The 20,512-nt window shown below is 33.5% G+C and overlaps 1 protein-coding gene and 1 long non-coding RNA gene across 4 annotated transcripts; both read left to right on the plus strand.

The window, feature by feature from the left end:
* The first annotated feature begins 2,070 nt into the window (after positions 1-2,070).
* Positions 2,071-5,596, plus strand: LOC127076747 (heterogeneous nuclear ribonucleoprotein 1). Of its 3 annotated transcripts, none has more exons than XM_051018535.1 (4): positions 2,071-2,210; positions 2,758-2,980; positions 3,706-4,909; positions 5,013-5,596. In XM_051018535.1, the coding sequence occupies exons 2-4, from the start codon at positions 2,765-2,767 to the stop codon at positions 5,024-5,026; spliced, it is 1,434 nt and encodes a 477-aa protein (XP_050874492.1). In that variant the 5' UTR covers positions 2,071-2,210; positions 2,758-2,764; the 3' UTR covers positions 5,027-5,596. The 3 variants fall into 3 exon arrangements, with proteins under 3 accessions (XP_050874492.1, XP_050874485.1, XP_050874477.1); XM_051018528.1 differs by lacking the exon at positions 2,071-2,210 and adding an exon at positions 2,240-2,448 and having other exon boundaries at positions 2,746-2,980; XM_051018520.1 differs by lacking the exon at positions 2,071-2,210 and adding an exon at positions 2,241-2,448.
* A 3,832-nt stretch (positions 5,597-9,428) lies between these two features.
* On the plus strand, positions 9,429-10,928 carry LOC127115837 (uncharacterized). Its single transcript, XR_007800893.1, has 3 exons — positions 9,429-9,763; positions 9,900-10,292; positions 10,407-10,928. It is a non-coding gene; the product is annotated as an uncharacterized LOC127115837 (long non-coding RNA).
* The last annotated feature ends 9,584 nt before the right edge of the window (positions 10,929-20,512 follow it).

Here is a 20,512-nt window from a genome sequence, read left to right on the forward strand (position 1 = left end):
TAATTTGATTAACCACCAAGGCTGAATCTCCATATACATTAAGAATCCTAATTCTCAAATCAATGGCTTCTTCAAGACCCATGATATAAGCTTCATATTTTCCATGCTATTCTTACAATCAAACATCAATCTTGCAGTGAAAGGGATATGAGAACCCTGAGGAGTAATGATGATTTCTCCAATTCCATCACCATAAGCATTAACACCTCCATCAAACACTAAACCCAACTGGGATCCAGGCTCCGGTCCTTCTTCAGGCAATGGTTCATCACAATCTTTAACTATTAATTAAAAATTTAATTTATATTTATAAATTTACTTATGATAATAAAGTTTCAATTAATTTGACCCGTTTGATTTTTCCGGAAAAGATTTTCAAACAAAGATGATTTTAGTAAAATATGAAAGTCTATTCCATCACCACCAACACCACCTCCATAAATAAAATCAAACATATACAATTATGTCCTTCCCTTTTTGACATAATCATTTAGGTCATTAGAAAAACATATTTTACATACTCTTAAACAAAATAAATAGATCGAATTGAATAAATTTAAAAAAATACATTCTCATTTTTTTCATTCAAATCCTCTTCAAAAATATGTTAAACTACCCTTTCATTATACATTCTTATAATCATAATTTACCATCATTTAATATTTTACATAGTATATAGAAACACTTTTCGTTTTAATCTCGTCAGATTACAAATACTATATTCCCTTTTATATAATAAAATTTTAAAAAAAGGCAAATAAACTATCAATCATAAAAAAAAACATGAGAACACTAATAAAAAAATAAGAAGAAAAGGTGTGGTTATGAATTAACAGAAGAATACTATTTTTTTAATAAATGAAAAAAGCAATAGATTATGCACATGCATTATACAAAAAATGTATTTATTTTCTTCCTATACCTCTGTTTATTCTTCGGATGAGTGGATACACAAGCAATCCCTTCTGTCATTCGCACATAACCCAACTTTTTAAATAATTAATTATTCAATTTTTAATTTGAAAGTTGATGGAAAGGTGTTGTTGTACAGCAACCACTCGTATTTAATATCAATATTTTTGCCTATTCAACTTGTTGCTTCATTTTGTCTATTCGCCTTAAAATTCATGCCATTTCCCAAATTACTCCAATTTACTTCTTCTTCATCCTATTACATCACCATCTTCTATTTCAGCTAATTTCTGATTTCTTTCAACTCAAGCAATGCTAACAGATTTATTTCTCTATTCGTTTCCTATTCCTAATCAATAATCAGTACTACCATTTTGCAAGATATAAATTCTCTCTTCTATTTCTCTATTTGTTGATTTCACTCACTAGAATAAGATTAAGTAGTTATTGTCCTTTTGAAACATTAAATCTACAAAGAAATAAAAAATTGAATTTCTATTTTATCATCTATAAAAGTAATTATAAAGACTAACTTTTTAAAACGATTACTACATTAAAGTATAATTTGATGTTTAAAATTAAATATTTAGATTTTTTATTTACAACTTTGACTGTTTAAAAAAATTACTATTAATTATATTATTATTATTTTTATTAAACCATTGATATTTTTATTTGTTTGGTACAAATATTTGACCTTTATATATAGAATTTGTTTGAAAAAGTGAACCACCATTAAAATGAGACTAGTACTAGTACTAATCATCAAAGAGATTAGTTGGGATTAATGAAAAACTATAAAAATATATAAATAAAATATTAAATAAATAAAAGTAAACACTAAAACAACATTTTAGTGAATATTTATCCAATTTATCATATTTTAAATCAATTATGAAATCTTAAACTATCAAAGTTTTATATAATAGAACAAAAAAAAAACTATTAGTTAAAAACTATTATTACTTTTTTTTTAATATATTAAGAAATAAACATTAAATGATCTTTATTTGGACATGATGAGAAATTTCCTCACAATGTCTAAATATTATTATTTTAAATTATTTTTATTTTTTAATCTTTTCCTATTTTCTCTTCTTCTTCTAAAAAAAATTCAATCTTGGGAAATGGCAAATAATGTGTCACCATCTTCTATCCTTTGGTATTTCTTGAACAACAGGATAGATATTAGATAGTAGATGAGAAAGAAAGAGAAACCTCTCTCTCTCTTCATCTCTACAAAAATAAATATAAAAATTATTTATAATAAAAATTATATATTTTTTATTTAATATAAGGTGATACAAATACCCTTTTTCTCATTCATATATCTCTTTCTCTATGTGATACACATCTTTCATTCATTCATTATATATACATATTTATCATCTTGAATCAACGGTAATTGTTGTTTGTAAGAGAAAAAGAAACAAAGAGGAAAAAAAAAGAGGGCCTCTCGCCCTCTCTCTCCTTCTTATGCTTTCTCTCAGATCTTAGATTTCTTCCTAATTTCTCATCTGGGTTTGTCTTCTCTTGGTAAACCTTTTTCTCTTAATCCAATGACTTTGTCTTCAAGTTGTATGCTTTTTTAAATTTTGAATTCTGGGTTGATCCATTAAGGATCCATTCAACTAAGTAGATAATCATAATCGACATCATGGTTTTCTGCTAAAGTTGTCGGAAAAAATATAGATTTGTTTTTGTTTGCATGTTTTTGTTTTGTTCGTAGGTTGTTCAATCAGCATTACTTTGTTTTTGTTTGATGATTGTTGTTGGAGGGGGATTGTGTTTTTTTTTTGGATGTGATTGGATTTTGAATTTTGATTGGAGTAGGTTGAAGTGCAGGGTGGAAATGGATCCTGGGAAGCTGTTCATTGGAGGGATTTCCTGGGATACTAATGAAGACCGACTCAGACAGTATTTTCAGAGCTTTGGTGATGTGGTTGAAGCTGTGATTATGAAGGATCGTACCACGGGACGTGCTCGTGGTTTTGGATTTGTTGTTTTTGCTGATCCTTCTGTTGCGGAACGGGTTGTTGTTGAAAAACATGTCATAGATGGTAGAACTGTAAGTTTGCTATAATTGATTTATGTTTTTTTAGAGATATATGTGCTTATTTGTCACGGTTGTATCACTTTGTTTTCATGTTGAAAAAGAATTATGATTCACGGTCCTCCATCAGAAAAGATCGATGAAAGTGCGTTTGTTATTATTTCACTAGAAGATTCAGATGCATTTTGCTGTGTTATGATGCAACTACAGTTTAGAATTTTACCAATAGAGAATATCTGTTTGCGAAGAAATTTGATTAGTTGTGGGAGTTTTGGTTTTCTTGCAAGATACAATTGAGCTTTAAATATGCGAATGAGATTTAGTATGATTTGTTCGTGGTGGTGCTGGTTTAAAGGTCACAATCATTGAGGTTGTTGTTAAGGGTAGTTGGCACGATAGCGATGGCTAGACAAATATGAATGATAATTGATGCCTGAGATGTTAATGCGCAATATGCAACACCTGATGAATATCATAATTACTTAAACCGGTGTAGTGAAAAATTCTGTTCTGCTACGATAGCTATTCCAAAAGTAGTATTGTATTGGAAAATGTGCGGCGAGAAAAATCTGTTTCTGTAAGCTGACAGCTACATCAGAATATTCCTTTAAGATATGTACTACTTTCCATGTGATTCGTAATCAAGTGCTAGCAGATATTTGAGCTGCAGAATCATTTTGCGAGAAGCTTTACAACTTCGTTATGATAGTGTTTAATTGAGTTTTACTGTCATTATGCAGGTTGAAGCAAAAAAAGCTGTCCCTAGAGATGATCAGAACGTGTTTAGCAGAAGCAACAGCAGCAGTCACGGGTCGCCGGGTCCTACTCCTATTCGCACGAAGAAGATATTTGTTGGAGGTCTAGCATCCACAGTTACTGAGACTGATTTCAAGAATTACTTCGATCAATTTGGAACAATTACTGATGTTGTTGTGATGTATGACCATAACACACAACGGCCTAGAGGTTTTGGATTCATCACATTTGATTCTGAGGAATCGGTCGAGAAAGTGCTGCATAAAACTTTCCACGAACTTAATGGTAAAATGGTTGAGGTTAAGAGGGCTGTCCCCAAGGAGTTATCTCCCGGTCCAAGTAGAGGCCAGCTAGGTGGATTTAGTTACGGTACTATGAATAGGGTTAGTAGTTTTTCTAATGGTTTCGCACAGGGATATAATCCAAACCTCATTGGAGGACACGGACTTAGAATAGACGGTAGATTGAGCCCTGCTAATGTCGGCCGTAATGGATATACTCTTTTCAGTCCAAGTTATGGGACAGGACTCAACTTTGAGCCACCATTGAATGAAAATGAAAACTTGTCTAACTTTGTCATGGGACGTGCATTGAGCTCTCCCTACAGTGCAAGTCCGAGCCGGTACAATAATGCCATGGGGTATGTTGGTTCAAATGTTGGCAACAATTCAAACATAGGTTCAACAAATCAGAGTTTGTGGAGTAACGGAAATCTTAACTATGCTAATAACCCTGCAAACCCCGACTCTTTCCTAGGCTATGGAAATGAAAGTTCAAGTATCGGTTCTTTTGGTAATATCGGATCACTCTGGAGTACCTCTGTCGGTGGTACTACTAATCAAGCTGGAACGATTGGGTCTGGATATGGTAAGAGCAATCTTAATTATAGGCTTGGAGATGTGATTTTAGGGTCAAAAGCCGTAGGTTATGGAAAGAGTAATGAAGGCATCGTTGAATCAGATTCATCATACGCTTTCTCAAATGGCGGTTACGGTGAGGCATACAAAAGTACTTATGACGCTGCACCATTTTATCAAGACCATACTTGGAAATCAACAACTTCTGAACTAGAGGATCCCGGTTCTCTTAGTTTTGGCCTTGAAAATGCTGTTTCGGATTTAATGCGCAAAAGCTCTAGTGGTGGTCACGTTGGGGCTTATGCTGTTGCTAATAGACAATCAAACAGAGGTAGAATGCGTTTCTTTTTTTTTATATGCTCTTTTACTTGAATAAGAAAGTACGACGATACAAAGCTTGCATGTATTGTGTTTCTGAACGTGTTTTGCTGCAGGAATCGCTGCTTAGGAAGATTAAGCCACGAATGATGCTAGCTCGTGTTTCGAAGGTGAATGAATGTGTGAAAAGCATGAATCTTCTTCGTTTTGAGATACTTTGATCGTTGCTTCTAAAATTTCGTTAGAGCCAATTGGTTTGGCTATGTTGAATAACTTGCAAATACACAAACTTACAAGGTTTTTTTTTACTATAAGGGTTGAGTGTGAAATATAGGTTTTCTTTCTTTGGGATTTTGAGACTTGTTATCAGGTTTATATGGAGTTTGCCACAAAAATGATGCACACCTCTCATGATAGAGTAATACACAAAAGAAGAAAACCTTCGCCTTTTATTTTCTTTTGTTATTTTTTTCTTTCTCTTTTTCAAACTGTTCTTCCTTATTCTTCTTCGGACAAGTAGAGTTGGACCATGTTGCTAGTCTTGGCTGGTTGGTATCTTTTAATTATCTTCTTTTCGATGTTTTTGATTTCTCAGAATCTGTAAACGATACCCGATATTGTCATTGGAATGTTCATCTAGGTTCCATAAATTGTTAGCTGATTCATCTTCTACACAATACAATTTCTTCTTTTGCTATTACATGCTTCATTTATGAATATTATGAATGATAAATGATTCATCTATTGCTTCTTATGACATTCTTGTATGAACACAATGTATTTTGGAAGACACTTTGATTACAAAGTATGGTAGTGTGTAAAAATATGGTTTAAGTGATTATGAAGTGTGTTATACATGGGAAATTCAAAATTCTTACTCATACTCCAATGTTAAAAGTGACATATATCTTTCTAAATTGTGTATCCTCTCATGGTTTGAATTAGAAATGATGTATTTTGCTAATGTTAGGGATAAGGATAATGAACTCAATATTGTTATGTTTACAAAACTTTTTTCTTCAAAATGAATCTCCTTTCCTATTTTTGAATTTGAATGTGAGTTATGTGATGATTAAATGATGCTCCTTCACACTCTTACCTCACTAATTGGACATTTATTAGATGTTTTGAGTTAGTGTGTACTTATTTGAATATATACACCTAGTGCAATCTTTTCCTTTTGTGATACTCTTAATGTCTACAATAAGTTCTATATTTCTTTTCCACCTTCCTTTGCAAATTGACATCCCTATTCTACTCTTCATCCATTCTTTTTGTATAATTATATCAAAATTTTGAGGGGGTTATTTCCTCTCACACTAATACTTACTATAGTTTTTGTGTGAGGTAGAATCGAGTGCATTTAAAAACTTTTTCGATCGTCTCAAGGTTGAAGAGTATGAAGGAAGAAATCAAAGCGATTAGGGACACAATTACACAAAAGTGATGTTTTCACCCCGTTAATTAGATGTTAGTCCAATTCCCCTCACACTTTAGAGATTTTCAATATATCCACACCTAATTGATTTCAGGCAACCACTAAAATAACATAGATTAGAGGACTTTCTTACCTTCAAACTTATATGGACTTCTTTGCTTTAAATATCCTTGTCAAAACAAAGAAAAGTTAAGTATCTCAAATGCTAGGATCATTTTCTGAATTTATCTTGTGGAAAAAATATAATTTGATGAATTAAGGATATTAGGCCTAACTTCAAAGTACAAGCCCGCTATTCCAAAAATTGTCCCACTTTTATCTAAGCCACATTACACTCTTTACAAATTTCAAAATATATGTTACAATATTGATTTGATTATGTCTTTAGAAACTTTTCAAGTCTATTGTTAAATGACAGTTGTATAGATACATTGACCGTCCTAATTTTCACTTGAATAAATTTATTAGGAAAAGAAAAAGTTTGAAAGATTTCCTTTGACTTGTCCAAATTGAGGTCTCATAACGGAAGTAGCATGTGAGCATGATCGTGGAAATGAAGTTGGAGATTCCAATATGTTGATAAGAAACATAGAATTTGTCATAGTTGGTTGAGTAAGTTCAGTATTCTACTATAGATTTTACCTTTACGAGAGGGTTCCTAGTAACAATTCAAGTTTGAAGATGTGATGACACATATGTCATAAAGGTATTTGTAACGCCTCCGATTATTTTCAGGATTACCAACTGATTCCATAAACCAACACGAATCTTTTCCGTATGCTTTATCTTCACTCACACGCTTTCTGGGAAGTTTCCCATAAGATCACTCATCCAAATACTACTCAAAGTCAAACATGCTTAACTTTGGAATTCTTATTTGTTAGACTACCGAAAAGAAGATGCATCTTGTTAGTATAAGTAGTAGCAATGAATCCTTATAAACTGTCAGGAACTGCTCATTGTCATGTCCTATGCACCAACAATTACTCCCCGTCCTCGTCGGCCTCGAGTGTTACATGTCCACCAGCTTCCATTTGGTTCATCTCCGAACCACAGGTCTGACTCTGATACCATTTGTAACGCTCCAGAGTGCTTTCAAGATAAACCAAAATGGATCTTTTCAACATGCTTTATCCTCACTCACATGCTTATCGGGAAACTTCCCAAAATGTCATCCATTCAAATATTACTCCAAGTCAAACACGCTTAACTGTAGTTCTTATTTGTTAGGCTACCGAAAAGAAGATGAATCTTATTGATATAGGTAGTGTCGCGCCGCGAAAAATACAGAGTCGCCACCAAATTTTATTTATTCTAAAGGAAAGGGAAAATAGCGATAAAACCTCAAATGAAAGAATGGTCTTCCAACCAAGAGCGGATTCGGAAGTTGATTATGCAAGGGTAAGGTATTAGCATCCTTCACATCCATGGTACTCCATGGGAACCACTTGCTCGTATCAATGTGTATGGATGTTGCTTATCTGTATGTTGCTTGCTATCAGGAATGAGATGAGAGAATAAGATGGGAGAGAAAATAAGTTTTAAGTTAGTGTGCTCGCCAAGGATTTGGGACCTTGTGCCTACGTATCCTCATACGTGCAATAAGGAAGTCAGAGCTCCGTAATTCGGCTCACAAGCGAAACATTTGTTTGGTTGTTTTTACTGAACAGTATTGACATTCGCGTGCTACTGTTCACTTACTTGTATACTCTGTCAAGGGAGCGGGAAGTATTTACTTGTTTGCGGTAAAATGGATACGCTTGGATCACACTCTAGTAGTTAAACATTACTTGCTCACACATGGAGGCTTAAGCGTCGTTCACGGTAGAACGAGAGTAACACATCCTTATTGAAAGGGTTTGAAGAGTGTTCACCGAGGAAAAAGATGATTTGATTTATTAGGGTTGATTTTATGTGCGGAAACAAGCATCATACCCTTGGCTAGATACATTAAACAATCCAAGAACTCGGGAGTTGAGAGGATAATGGTATCCTAACCACTCTTTTTCATACAAAAAAGAGATTTGAATTGTGAAAAGAGTTTGACAAGTCTAATCATTGGAACTTAAAGGGAGACAAGTATCTGACCCTTGACTAAGTACGACCAACAATCAGAATACTTGGGAGTCGAGAGGATAATGGAGTCCTAACTATCGTTTTTCTCCCTCATAGCATCCAGATCTAACTTGTTTGAATCATTATATGTTTTAAGGGGGAAGTCAAGTGTCGGGTCCTCAAGTTAGGTACGGTTGACAACCCAAGTACTTGAATGTTGTGTACAAGCATATACACACCATTTTTGCATTCCGATTTGTTATGAAAATGTTTTAAAAAAGGAACTTGACGTTGGGTCAAGTGTTTGAGTTTATTGTGAAAAATATGTATGAAGAATGGAGGAGAGAGATAGTATGAGGTTAAGAAGTGAATGGAGAAGAGATTAGATTGAGAAGTGAATGGGAAATACTTGATATTGGATCAAGTATTTGCGTTGCAATGATATGAGTTTTATTTGGAAAATAACATGACTTTGGATTAAATACTTTTTGTTTTTTTTTGAAATTCTTTATTTATCATTTTGTTTTTTATCTTTTTAATTTGCATGCATGATGAATTAACTAAAAGCAATAAACCTAAGCTATTACATGATCATTGGGTGGGGGACATTTGAACCATAATAGGGGGATTTAAGCAATTACAACATAAATGAAAATGGAAAGAAAATTAGACAAGATTACAGACTATGTACCATGCCTAAAGCATACAAGTGACATGGTACTTCAAACAATACAAGGCTATTGGATAGGTTAGAAGCTTGGCTAGCTAGAAGTGTGATTGAATCTCAAAGTCACATGTGGAAACAAAACAACAAATGAAGTTAGTATGAGATCAATTTACATGAAAATGATGCAACAAGTGTAAGCATATTCAACTATTTAAATTGATTCAAATGGTAATGGATTAATCGATGAAATTAAAATGGGATTTTCAATTTATTCTATACGATCACAAACCAAATGAATTGATTAAATGGACAATTAAAGTGAATATTAATTCTAAGGACTAAAGTCTACCTAAGCATGAATTAGGATCAAACTAATCAAAGGGGAAATCTAATAATCCAAATCAAGAATGTAATCTAATCCACATGGATATGAACAATCATCGTACAATAGTACAATTGAATGAAAATCAAACATTAACCATATTAATCAAAACAAAAATTATATCAACAAAATGGAGTAGCCAGCCCTAAGGACAAGTTATACTAATCATGGCAAGATTAATCAACTACGAAATTAATTCTAAAAAATGACAAATATCTAGTTAAAGATAATTAAACCTAATTCTTAATCTAATGATCACCATTAATCCAACTAATAAATTAAACTGTTGGAGATTGAAGGTGGAGATGTTTGGAGAGTTTTTAAAGTGAGTTCCTTCAATTTTCTTCTTTCTGTTCTGGAGTTGTTAGAATTCTGTTATGAGTTTTCCTTATTGTTCCAAGACTTTTCCTTCTGTTATGTGTTGGTTTTAATTTTCGAAGTTGATTGAATCCCATTTGCAGGTATTTTGGTTTTGCTATGAGGAGCTTCGATTGCCATTCGGTTATCGTTTTGTGAAGTTAGTTGAGGTTGGTTTCATTTTCGGTTCAAGAGTTTTTGTGTTATGTTAGAAGGGTGTAGAGAGAGGTTCAAGTTGTGTTCTGCAGGGTCTTTGAAGGGGTTGTAGGGAGCTGCAAAATGGTTATGTTGTGGAGGTTCTGCGAGCAGGGTGGTCATCAAAGAAGTGGTTGATGGTGTGAGGTTTTCGGTTAGTTATTCTTGGACAGTTGGAGGAGGTTGGCCGGTTCAGGAAATTGAAGATTGTTGGTTCAGGTTCAGTTAGAAATTGGTTGTTGCGGTTATAGAGTTTGTTAGGATTCAATTAGGAGCTTAACCGTTAAATCCTTCAGTTAGTGGTGAGTTTTTGCCTTGGAAGTCTGTTTTTTTGTTCTGTTAAGTTGGAAAATGATTGTTGAACTGGTTGACGTTAACAAATTAGTTTTTGTAATGCTCTTCGGTTTGAATTGCAGGTCTGAAAGCGTCTTTTCCGAATGAAGAAGATTGGTTACATATGAGATTGCATTGCTTCAACCTATTATACCTTCTGTCCTGGCCTGGTAATGTATGTGATGGCTGCCACCAGATTTTTGCATGAGAAAATGTATGCAAGTTGTATTTGTGTTAAGCTAGCTTAGAAACTTTGGCTTTTGTAATTAACAGTAACTTGGTATAAAAAGAAACTAGAAGCTTTATTGAATTGGTATGCTTCTATGCTAGTTTAGGAGGCTAGTCATAATTGCTGGCGTGTTGATACTGGCTCGGAAATTGGATGGCCCTGTCATGGTTAATGAATAAATTGAAGGCTACTTGGAAATATGTTGTGTGGCATGCCTGTTTTGATTGGCGAATGTTATTAGCTTGATGTTATGTTTTTATATGTTTGGTAGTGATGCTTGATGTTATATGGTATGCCATGAATGATGATTGTTAGATGCATTGCCCATGTATATTGTTATGTTTGAAATGAATGTGAGCTTTAAATTATAAAAGAATGATGGACATGTATGTGTAATTGGTGTGTTAGATGTTTTGTATGAATGATTAGCTTGTTATGTGTTTGTGAAATGCTATGAATTTGTTGACAAATGAAGACTTGATGCTAAGTGAGATCAAAGTGGTTGAGTTTGCACGGTTGAGTTGGATTGATCATGGCCATGAGATCGTTCATAGAGTTTGGATTGGAATTTTTTTGAATGTAGTGACTATGTTTGTAATTGAGCTTTGTAAAAATGTAAAATGTATTTGAATTGAGTGTAATGTTGTTTTGGTGAAACAATATGGTTTTAAAATTTGAATGGGATTATAATGGTAGTAATTTTGGAATTAATGGTTTATGAAGTGAATGAACATGTTGAGGTTTGGATGAATGCCATTTTGGAATTTGAATGGAATGTAAAATGTATGTAATTTTGGAATTGAAAATTGTATAGAGTTTGTATGACATGATGGAGTCCAAAACTTGAATTGTAATGGTTTTAGCAATTGATTGAAATTTGTACATGGATCGTGAGATTGAACGTATGGAATTTTGACATGGTTGAAATTTGAATGAAGGTGTAAGTTGGATTATGGTTTGAGATTGAATATAGTTTAGGTTAGGATGAATGGAATGAATAAGGTTTACCAATGGTTTAAAAAGAACATGTGATGTAACAAAATGGACATGAGCATAAAATGGTTGAAAAAGGTGTAAGGTTTGAAAAGATTTACAATGAACATGGACATGAATTATGTGTATGGATAAAAAGATGAACATGGTTTATGGTTTAGAAAATGACTTTGGTTTCAAAAATAATCATGGTGAATCAAATATGGATTATAGAAATAGGGATTAGGGTTTGGGATGTGAAAAAATGGTGTGTTAACTTTTGTTAACCGGTTGACCAAAAAGTCAACAGTTGACCAAAAGTCAACTTATATAGAAAATGATCACTTCCTTATAATTTGATGGTTTATGATGAATGAAAATATGTTTATACGAATGAAATCGACACCTTGAGTGATCTTGTATGACTTGATATTGTAATGAACTTGAACATTATAACCCATGAACATGTTTGAAATTAAATTGAAATGAAACAACTTGACATGACTTGAAATGAATATGATTTAAGTATGAATGGAATTAAGAGATGGAACCAACTTGACAAGAATTGGATATGACTTAACAATAAATTGAACCAAAGTTTGTGAGGGATTGGAATCAAAGTATGGATTCATGAATGAACCATTAAAAGTAAACCAAAGTATATAACAATGACTGAAAAGATCAATGACAAGCATGGCCCCAAAACCATGGCATAGTAGCAGGTGAAATGAATAATGACCTAATGCAAATAGGCTAAGCAAAGCAATGATTATGGCTAGGCGTGAGGATGACTAGGTGACATGTTAATAAGCACAAACCAAAGGATACAAATACATGATGCACATGTGGGATCAACACCAAGGAACCAACAATAACCAACAAGAATAGCCATAAACAAAAAGTTGTGGGGTGAATTGATTAAATGGGGATCCCAAGATTAGGGCTTTTCTACACCAAGAAGTCAAAGTTGAATCACCAATGATAAGAACATGCACAAGCCTTAAGATCTACCTCCAATTAGGGTTTGATTTATTGAGCCACCTTTAGTTGCAGAGAAACCCTATCTCCCACCAGATGCAAGCACAAAGCTTTGAATCCATGATATCTATCCTCTTGTAATGGACCAATGACTATGCATGTGAAATGAATGATACAAAGATATGCATATGACTAGGTAGCACCAATCAATTCGAGGTGCATACAACCTTTTGCTCGTCTTCGGATCCGGTGGGAAATGCTCGCTTTTACTAAATTCTGTTGTGAGGTTAGTTGTGAATGTTAGCAATACTTTTTGTTAGTAAAAGAGTTGGTTTTGGAAATTGTTAGAAGTTGGTTCAACTAGAAATCAATTTTGTGGTATAGCCTGTTAGTTAGTTGCTAATTTGGATTGAATGTTAGCTATTATATGAATGCTATGGATTCTTGTAAATTTAGTTATTCTAGGTCTGTTAGTGTTAAGTGAATGATGATGAGATTTAATTCTGATGCTAGAAATGCCTGGTATGTAGTTTGACTGTTTGCTATGGACATGGTATATTGAATTGAATGTTCATGTTTTCCTGAGTTTGTATGTTATGTTATAGTTGCTGCTAACTGCCTTGGAATGAACATATTGGTTTGAAATGGTTTGCCAGCTATGGCCTGCTGTGATGATATATTTATTTGTTGGTGTATGGTTAATGGTTAGGTTAATATAAGCTCTTGTAGATTAGTGGATGGTTGCATTTGAATGGTTATACTGCTGCTAAATTCATGCCATGTTGTGGAATGTGTTTGGATTGTTGTTGCACATATGCATTAGCTTGGTTATTAGTTTATTAGTGAATGTCATACAGGTTATGGATGTATGTCATGTATGTATGTCATGTATGTTTTAAATGAACTGCTAGTTGCCAATGCTTGGCCTATTGCTATGTTTATGATATGCATTGATGAAAGGTGATGCAAATGTGTATGACCTTATTTGTGCCTTAGTTGAAAACAAGTGGACTTGGTTAAATAAAGCTAATTATGTGATGCATTGTAGGTGGTATGTTGCAGGGCTGATGTTGCTTGGCACTTTGGTCATGATACAAGACTTAACATGAGACATGGTTCAAGGAAGAAAAGGCAAAAACATGGCTTACTTGTATATGAATCAAGCTTTGGATGGGAAGCCAAGTGAACACACGGAATACCATAGGAAATTAGAATTAGGATTAAGAATTTAAATGGGTTGACTTTGGTCAACTGGTTGACCAAAAAGTCAATAGTTATAGGTCAAAAATCATTTTTTTTTGTAATTTCTTTGTGTGGACATTTGTATGAATGAAATGGTGTTTGGATGAAAAGATGCTTTGGATTCAATGAAACAATGTCTTACTTTTTCAAATAAACAAATTCCCTCCAAAATTTCACATTTGAATCATATTGAACCATGTGGTCTTTGGATGAATCATGGACTTATGAATAAATGAACTATGAAATGAACCATGCATCAAGAATCAATGGACCATGAACTTGGATGAAAACATGAATAATCATGAATGAAATAAAGCCTAGGACCAAATGGATCATCAAACAATTAGACATGCAACAAGCCATGATCCCTAGATGATTGACTCCAAATAGCAATAGCAAACTTAATGAATGATTCTAATGATAATGGCATGATGCAAACCACAATGATCAGATGCCATATTTCACGAATTAGGGTTTCGATCAATTGCAAGATCAACACATAAACCTCATGGTCACCAAATGTTAAACACCCACAATTAGGGTTTCATACTCAATCTAAGATTAAGATGCAAACCACTTAATCAAATATCCCAAAACCAAGCAATATGGCATTTCAATCAAGTTTATACCAAATGGCCCATAATGATCAAGAAACAAAAAATAGGGTGTTCAAGCCATGATTCAAAGGATATGCTTTCCAAATTTACTGTAACACCACAACCCCTAGGGTTTGATTCTTGAGCAAACCTTAGCTCTTGTTAGGTATAAATAACACAACTTTGAATCTATGCTGATTTGGAAATGCAATGGATAATATGAGTGTAGATGGATCTCAATCTAAAATCAGATAAAAAATGAAAAGAGAAGGGAAAATTTTGGGGTATAACACTCAACATACCTACATTGTATGCTAGATCAGGCCTTGTGTGACAAAGGTATCGAAGTGATCCAATGAGTCTTCTGTACTATGTTGGATCGACATCATCTTCATTTGTGTCTTTCAACAGTTGCAATATGGGCTCAACTGGAGTCGAAGTTGGGTTGCATTCTTGCATCTCAAATCTCTTGAGTATTTCACCCACATATCTTCTTTGGTGCATCATCAAGCCTCTAATACTCTTGTAGAATTCAATGCCAAGGAAATATGAGAGATCTCCCAAGTCTGACATTTCAAACTCCTCACTTAGGTCATGTTTGAAATCTTCGATCTCCTTCTTGCAACTTCTTATTATCAACATGTCATCGACATAAATACATCGTATAACCAATTCACTATTTCTTCTTCTTACATATACTTCATGCTCAGCTGTTCACTTCAAAAATTCCTTTCCCTTAAGAAACTGTCTATTTTTATTCCAAGCTCTTGGAGCTTGCTTGAGTCCATATAGGGCTTTATGTAGCCTGTATACCTTGCTTTCTTCACCATGTTTCACAAACCCAACTAGTTGTGCAAAATAAACTTCTTCATCCAAGGGAACATTTAGGAATTCACATTTCACATCCATCTGATATGTGTGTCAATTGTTCATGTTTGCTAGACCAACAACCAACCTGGTTGTTTCGATCCTAGCAACAGGTGCAAAAACTTCGTCGAAGTCGATTCCTTCCTTCTGAAAAAATCTTTTCACCATAATTATTTCCTTGTGTCGAGTTACCTCATCTTTGGGGTTCAAATTCACTTTGTATACCCACTTCACATCGATTACCTTTTTGTGTTAAGGAAATTCGACAAGTGACCGGGTATTGTTGTCTTTGATGGACTTCAATTTCCCATTCATTTCTTTCACCCACTTCGAATCCTTCAATGCCTCGGTTGTATTGACTAGTTTGACATCTGCATAGAAAGCACAGTGTACCATCTAACCTTCATCATCAACCAAATCATCTAATGTAATCACAAATTCTTGCAACCTTGTAGGTATGTGTCTTATTCTTTAAGGCCTGCTTGTGCTTTCTTGACCTCTGACTTTTTCTTGTCGAACTTATCTTCCGACTTCAATTGTTAGTTCTTCATATAAGATTCTCATTGAATCCTTCTTGACATTAAAAGTCAAATCCCATTCCTTAAGCTCATATGTGATCACTTCCTTGCTAATCACTACTTGCTTGCTCACTAGGTTGAACAACTTGTAAGCTCTATTCGAATGATATCCTATTAGGAACATCTGACTCGACTTGCCATCAAGTTTTCTTCTCAACTGATCTGGAACATGTCTATGTGCTATAGATCTAAATAATTTTAGATGACTCAAGCTAGGCTTGACACCAGACCAATATTCTTCTTCCGTAATTCCTTCTAGATTCTTCGTCGGACATCTGTTCAAAATATATGTAGCTGTCGATACTGTTTCTCCCCATAATTCTTTGGGTAGATGCTTTCCTTTCAACATACTTCTCACCATGTTCACGATGGTTCTATTCTTCCTTTATGTCGTTCCATTATGTTGTGGAGTGTAGGGTGGCACCACCTCATGCATAATCTCTTTTTCTCACATAACTTATTAAAGTCTTTCGACACATATTCTCCACCACCATCAGTCCTCAGAATCTTGAGCTTTCGACAATTTTATCTTTCAACCATAGATTTAAACTTGGAAAATACCTCAATCACTTCACTTTTCTTCTTGATAAGGTAAGTCCATAATCTTCGAGTGAAATTATCTATGAATGTGACAAAATATTTATTACCTCCAATCGAATTCACTTGGATAGGACCACACACATAAGAGTATATGACTTCAAGAATTTCCTTTGACTTGTTTCATGCATCCTTGCTGAAGTTGTTCTTGTGCTGCTTCGCCTGCACACATTCTTCACACACTTCATTTGGAATGTCAATTTATGTGAAACCATATTTCTTCTTTTCAGATCTCTGATGTCTTTAAATTGAGATGACCAAGTCTATAGTGCCATATCCATTAATCCCTGTTAGCTGTAGTTGCAAGGCACTTGTGCTCCATCATATTAAGTTCAGTCCCGAAGGTTATATTATGAGACATAGGTGCCTTCAAGATTAACCTTCCACCTGAATTGAGAACTCTCATCATCTTGTCTTTAATCTATACTTTGTAGTTCTTTTCGACCAACTACCCTATGCTGAGCAAATTACTTTTCATTCCTGGTATGTATAGTACATTGGAAATTACTGATCTCTTGCCATCTTTCCTCATAATCAGAATATCACCAATATTTTTAGCTGCTAGAGTATTGTCATTTGCAAATTTTACCATGTTCTTCATTGGGGGTTTCATGTTGATAAACCAATCTTTTCTACCAGTCATGCGTGATGAGCATCTTGAGTCCAAGTACCATTGGTCATAGAATCTTTCTTCATCTCTTGTTGTGACCATCAACAACATCTCTTCTTCTTCATGCTTTACAAACTTTGCATCAGTTTCCTGATTCTTATGTTTTTTAGGACAATCACTTGAGTAGTGACCATACTTCTGACAATTGAAACACTGAATGTGACTTTTGTCCGATTTTCTACCACTACCTCTTTCTCTACCTACAACACCGCCTCTTTGGTTACTTTGGTATGAGGGTGTTCTCTGGTTCGACCAACCTCCTTCTTGATGATTTCGACCAGTCAAACTGTTGTAGCCTCCTTTACCTTTGTTGTCGAGCCACTTCCATTTGCCTTTCTTTTCTCTTGCTGATTGCGTCTGCAAAGCCACATCACTCTTCGACTTGCCTGCAACTCTTTCAGTCATTCTTTGCTCATGAGATTCAAGCGTCCCTTTAAGCTCTTCCTTAGTCAATATTGATAAATCTTCCGACTCTTCTATGGCTACTACCATATGGCCGAACTTTGGAGCAAATGACCTTGATATCTTTGAAACAACTAATCTTGATATCAATACTTCTCCACATACCTTGATTTGATTCACCAGTTTTGTAACCCTAGTGAAAAAATCAGTTATGCTTTCATTGTCTTCCATCTGAAGCAATTCATATGTTCTTTTGTGAGTTTATAACCTCGCATGTTCACCTTCTTTCCTCCTCCAAACAATTTTTCAAGAATTTTCCATGCTTCTTTCGCTGATTCAACATCACTAACATTTTCAAAATTATTAGAATCAACATATTGAGGGATTATAAAGAGAGCTTTATAATCTTTCTTCTTCCATTCTTTGTGCATCTTTTTCTTCATCCCTCACGTTTGTTGCAAGCGGTGTCACTCCCTCTTTCCCAAGATCCCAAAGATCTTGATAGAAAAAAAAACATTTATCTGCTTGCACCAATTCTCATAATTCTGATTCTTCAGAATTGAGAGACTCATCGGAAAATGCTCGTTCGGATGATTCATCATGTTATGCTTCCAAGAATCGCTCAGCCAATGCTCTAGATACCAGATGTTGGAGTTAAACCCAAGACTTTGAGTAATCCCGAATCAATCTTGATGAACAAGATTCAATCGTACCGATCAAATTCCCTCTTGTTCTTCACTCTTCACTCGAGTGAATGAACCAACATTGGTTGCAAGATTGTATCGCTGCACAATGGTGATGAAAAATAAGAAAAGAAGATTGAATTGAGAACAAAAGAGTTAGGGTTTATCGACAAAAGGAAGAAGATGATTTTTTTTGTAGAGTTCCTCTCTGCTCACAAACTGTGATTCTTTATTCTTTTGCAACTGTAAAATTCAAGTGTATACAATAATAGGGGTTACTCCTTATTTATAGATTTTTCTTGTTTGCTCCTTAAGCATGACCCAAAAACAAAAACCCAAAATACCTAATTCTGCCAACAATATAAAATTAGGTTTAAAATCAAATTCATGTTGAGGCTAACTCCTCGACACTTTGACACTCACATAATTTCGACACAAAACATTTCGACGACAACAGACTCTGTCGAAAATACTACTTTGACACAAAAAATTACAATTCAACAATATATTTACCTCTTCTATTTTTCAATGTTATGCATACTTTATGAACTTAAAAGAATTATGTTATCTTATGATTGTGTTTTCAGTGTACAACTGGTCGTGAATTGCGGGTGTCAATCAATATAATACGGATCTAAAGATATGATGTCAAACTTCACATCGATAACTTTCGTATCAACAACTTAAAATACAATGTCAACTTTCACATCAATAACATACACATCAGTAAGAAATCTATGAGAGTGTCCATACCTAAAATGATGCAATCCAACTTAAAAACAAAATTGCTTCTAGAAGTTACTAATTCAAAATCTAGGATCCGAAATTGCATTATGAGGTTAGTGTTTGGTTTGGAGTGCACAATCAAACGTGCACCAGCTGTTTGCTTGAATTCTCCCATCTATGAAATAAACTAGCACGGAATAAGTGACGAAAATGAAACAAAAACACTATAAACTATAATAAGGAAGGTTAAAGAGTTACAATACCTTTACATTAAAAAAAATATATGTCTTGCATCCATTGATGATTTGACTGCCATTTAAAGTACACCTTTCATGTTTTTGAGGAATTTTTCATAGAGTTTAAAAAGGAGAGAAAGATGGTGAGTATGAATTTCTATTTCTGGGCATTAGATAAATTGGTATGACTTCAATTCTAAAATTAGAGAGTTTCAAGAAACACAGTCTGAAATGAATTCTTAAATACGGAAAATATTTTTGTCAAAATGAAGAATTTCTAATAGACTTTTAGAGATGAAAAAAATTACAGACAACAATTTTTTCATAAAATACAATATCATCATTGTATTTAGACATAAAAGGTGATATAAAAAAAAGTTATACATAAATTATATTTATTTGTTACACTACCAATTAAAATCTAAGAGAAAGTATTTCGACAATTAACATATTTTTATATTATTTTTTTTTAATATTTTTAATTTTTTAATACTAAAATAATGTTTCATCTAGGACAATTAATATAATATTTAAAATAATTAATTTTGTCATCTAAAAAACGATATGTGCAGTTTGTTGGCAATTTATCCGCTATTTATATATAATTTTAAATATATTTATAAATATCTAACTTGAATTTCTACTACCAATTCTTTATAAGATTTAATTGAAATACACTGATAATCTAAAATGATTTTATACTGTCAATTAATCATAATCGTTGAATATTGAAATAAATTTGACTTTTATTTTAAAATTCTACAGATTCAAATAATGTCCACAACTATAGTCCAATTCGTAATGGACAGGCTCCAGAAATTGAGTAGAATATTTGGACATTGGTGAACTCTTTAAGCAAGCAAAGAAGATTTGTAAGAACATATCCAAGGTATACATTTTTGAGCAAAATTCTCATTTTCCAATGTTTTAGATGCCAGTTTAATGTTTGGTCAAAGATAAAAAAGATGCCATTTTAATGCCAGCCATTAAAAGTTTATCCAAAGGTCTAAAAGAAAATGCTTTTGTGCTAAAGTGGTAAGTTGAGACGTGAATGCCACCTAACGTCTCATTTGAACTGAATTTTATTTGTTAAGATAAATCTCTTATCCAGAATAAATAATAAAACAAATAATTATATTTTTTGAACAAATTTAATCTATATAATTTTAGTAAAAGTTTCGTTTATTGTTTATATTACTCTTTAGGATAAATAGATTGAATTATTAAAAAGGAAGTAGTCAACAAATATGATGATTTGCATAATGATGATAATGAAATATACTCCACTTTGAGAAGCTTCTCTTTGTCACCGAATATATCAACTTCTGATGGATTAGCATTTGTAATGCTGTCTTCTTATTGATTTATATAAGTAAATAACTAACATTAGATAATAGATTGTAAGAAAATTTA

Source organism: Lathyrus oleraceus, chromosome 1 (assembly GCF_024323335.1).
Source record: "Lathyrus oleraceus cultivar Zhongwan6 chromosome 1, CAAS_Psat_ZW6_1.0, whole genome shotgun sequence".
In the NCBI taxonomy this organism is placed as follows: domain Eukaryota; kingdom Viridiplantae; phylum Streptophyta; class Magnoliopsida; order Fabales; family Fabaceae; genus Lathyrus; species Lathyrus oleraceus.

Excerpts from the sequence above, each read along its gene's own strand:
- LOC127076747 (XM_051018535.1), top strand. The coding sequence starts at position 2,765 with ATGGATCCTGGGAAGCTGTTCATTGGAGGGATTTCCTGGGATACTAAT. Across the intron at positions 2,981-3,705 it reads ATGTCATAGATGGTAGAACT|GTTGAAGCAAAAAAAGCTGT; the intron begins GTAAGTTTGCTA and ends GTCATTATGCAG.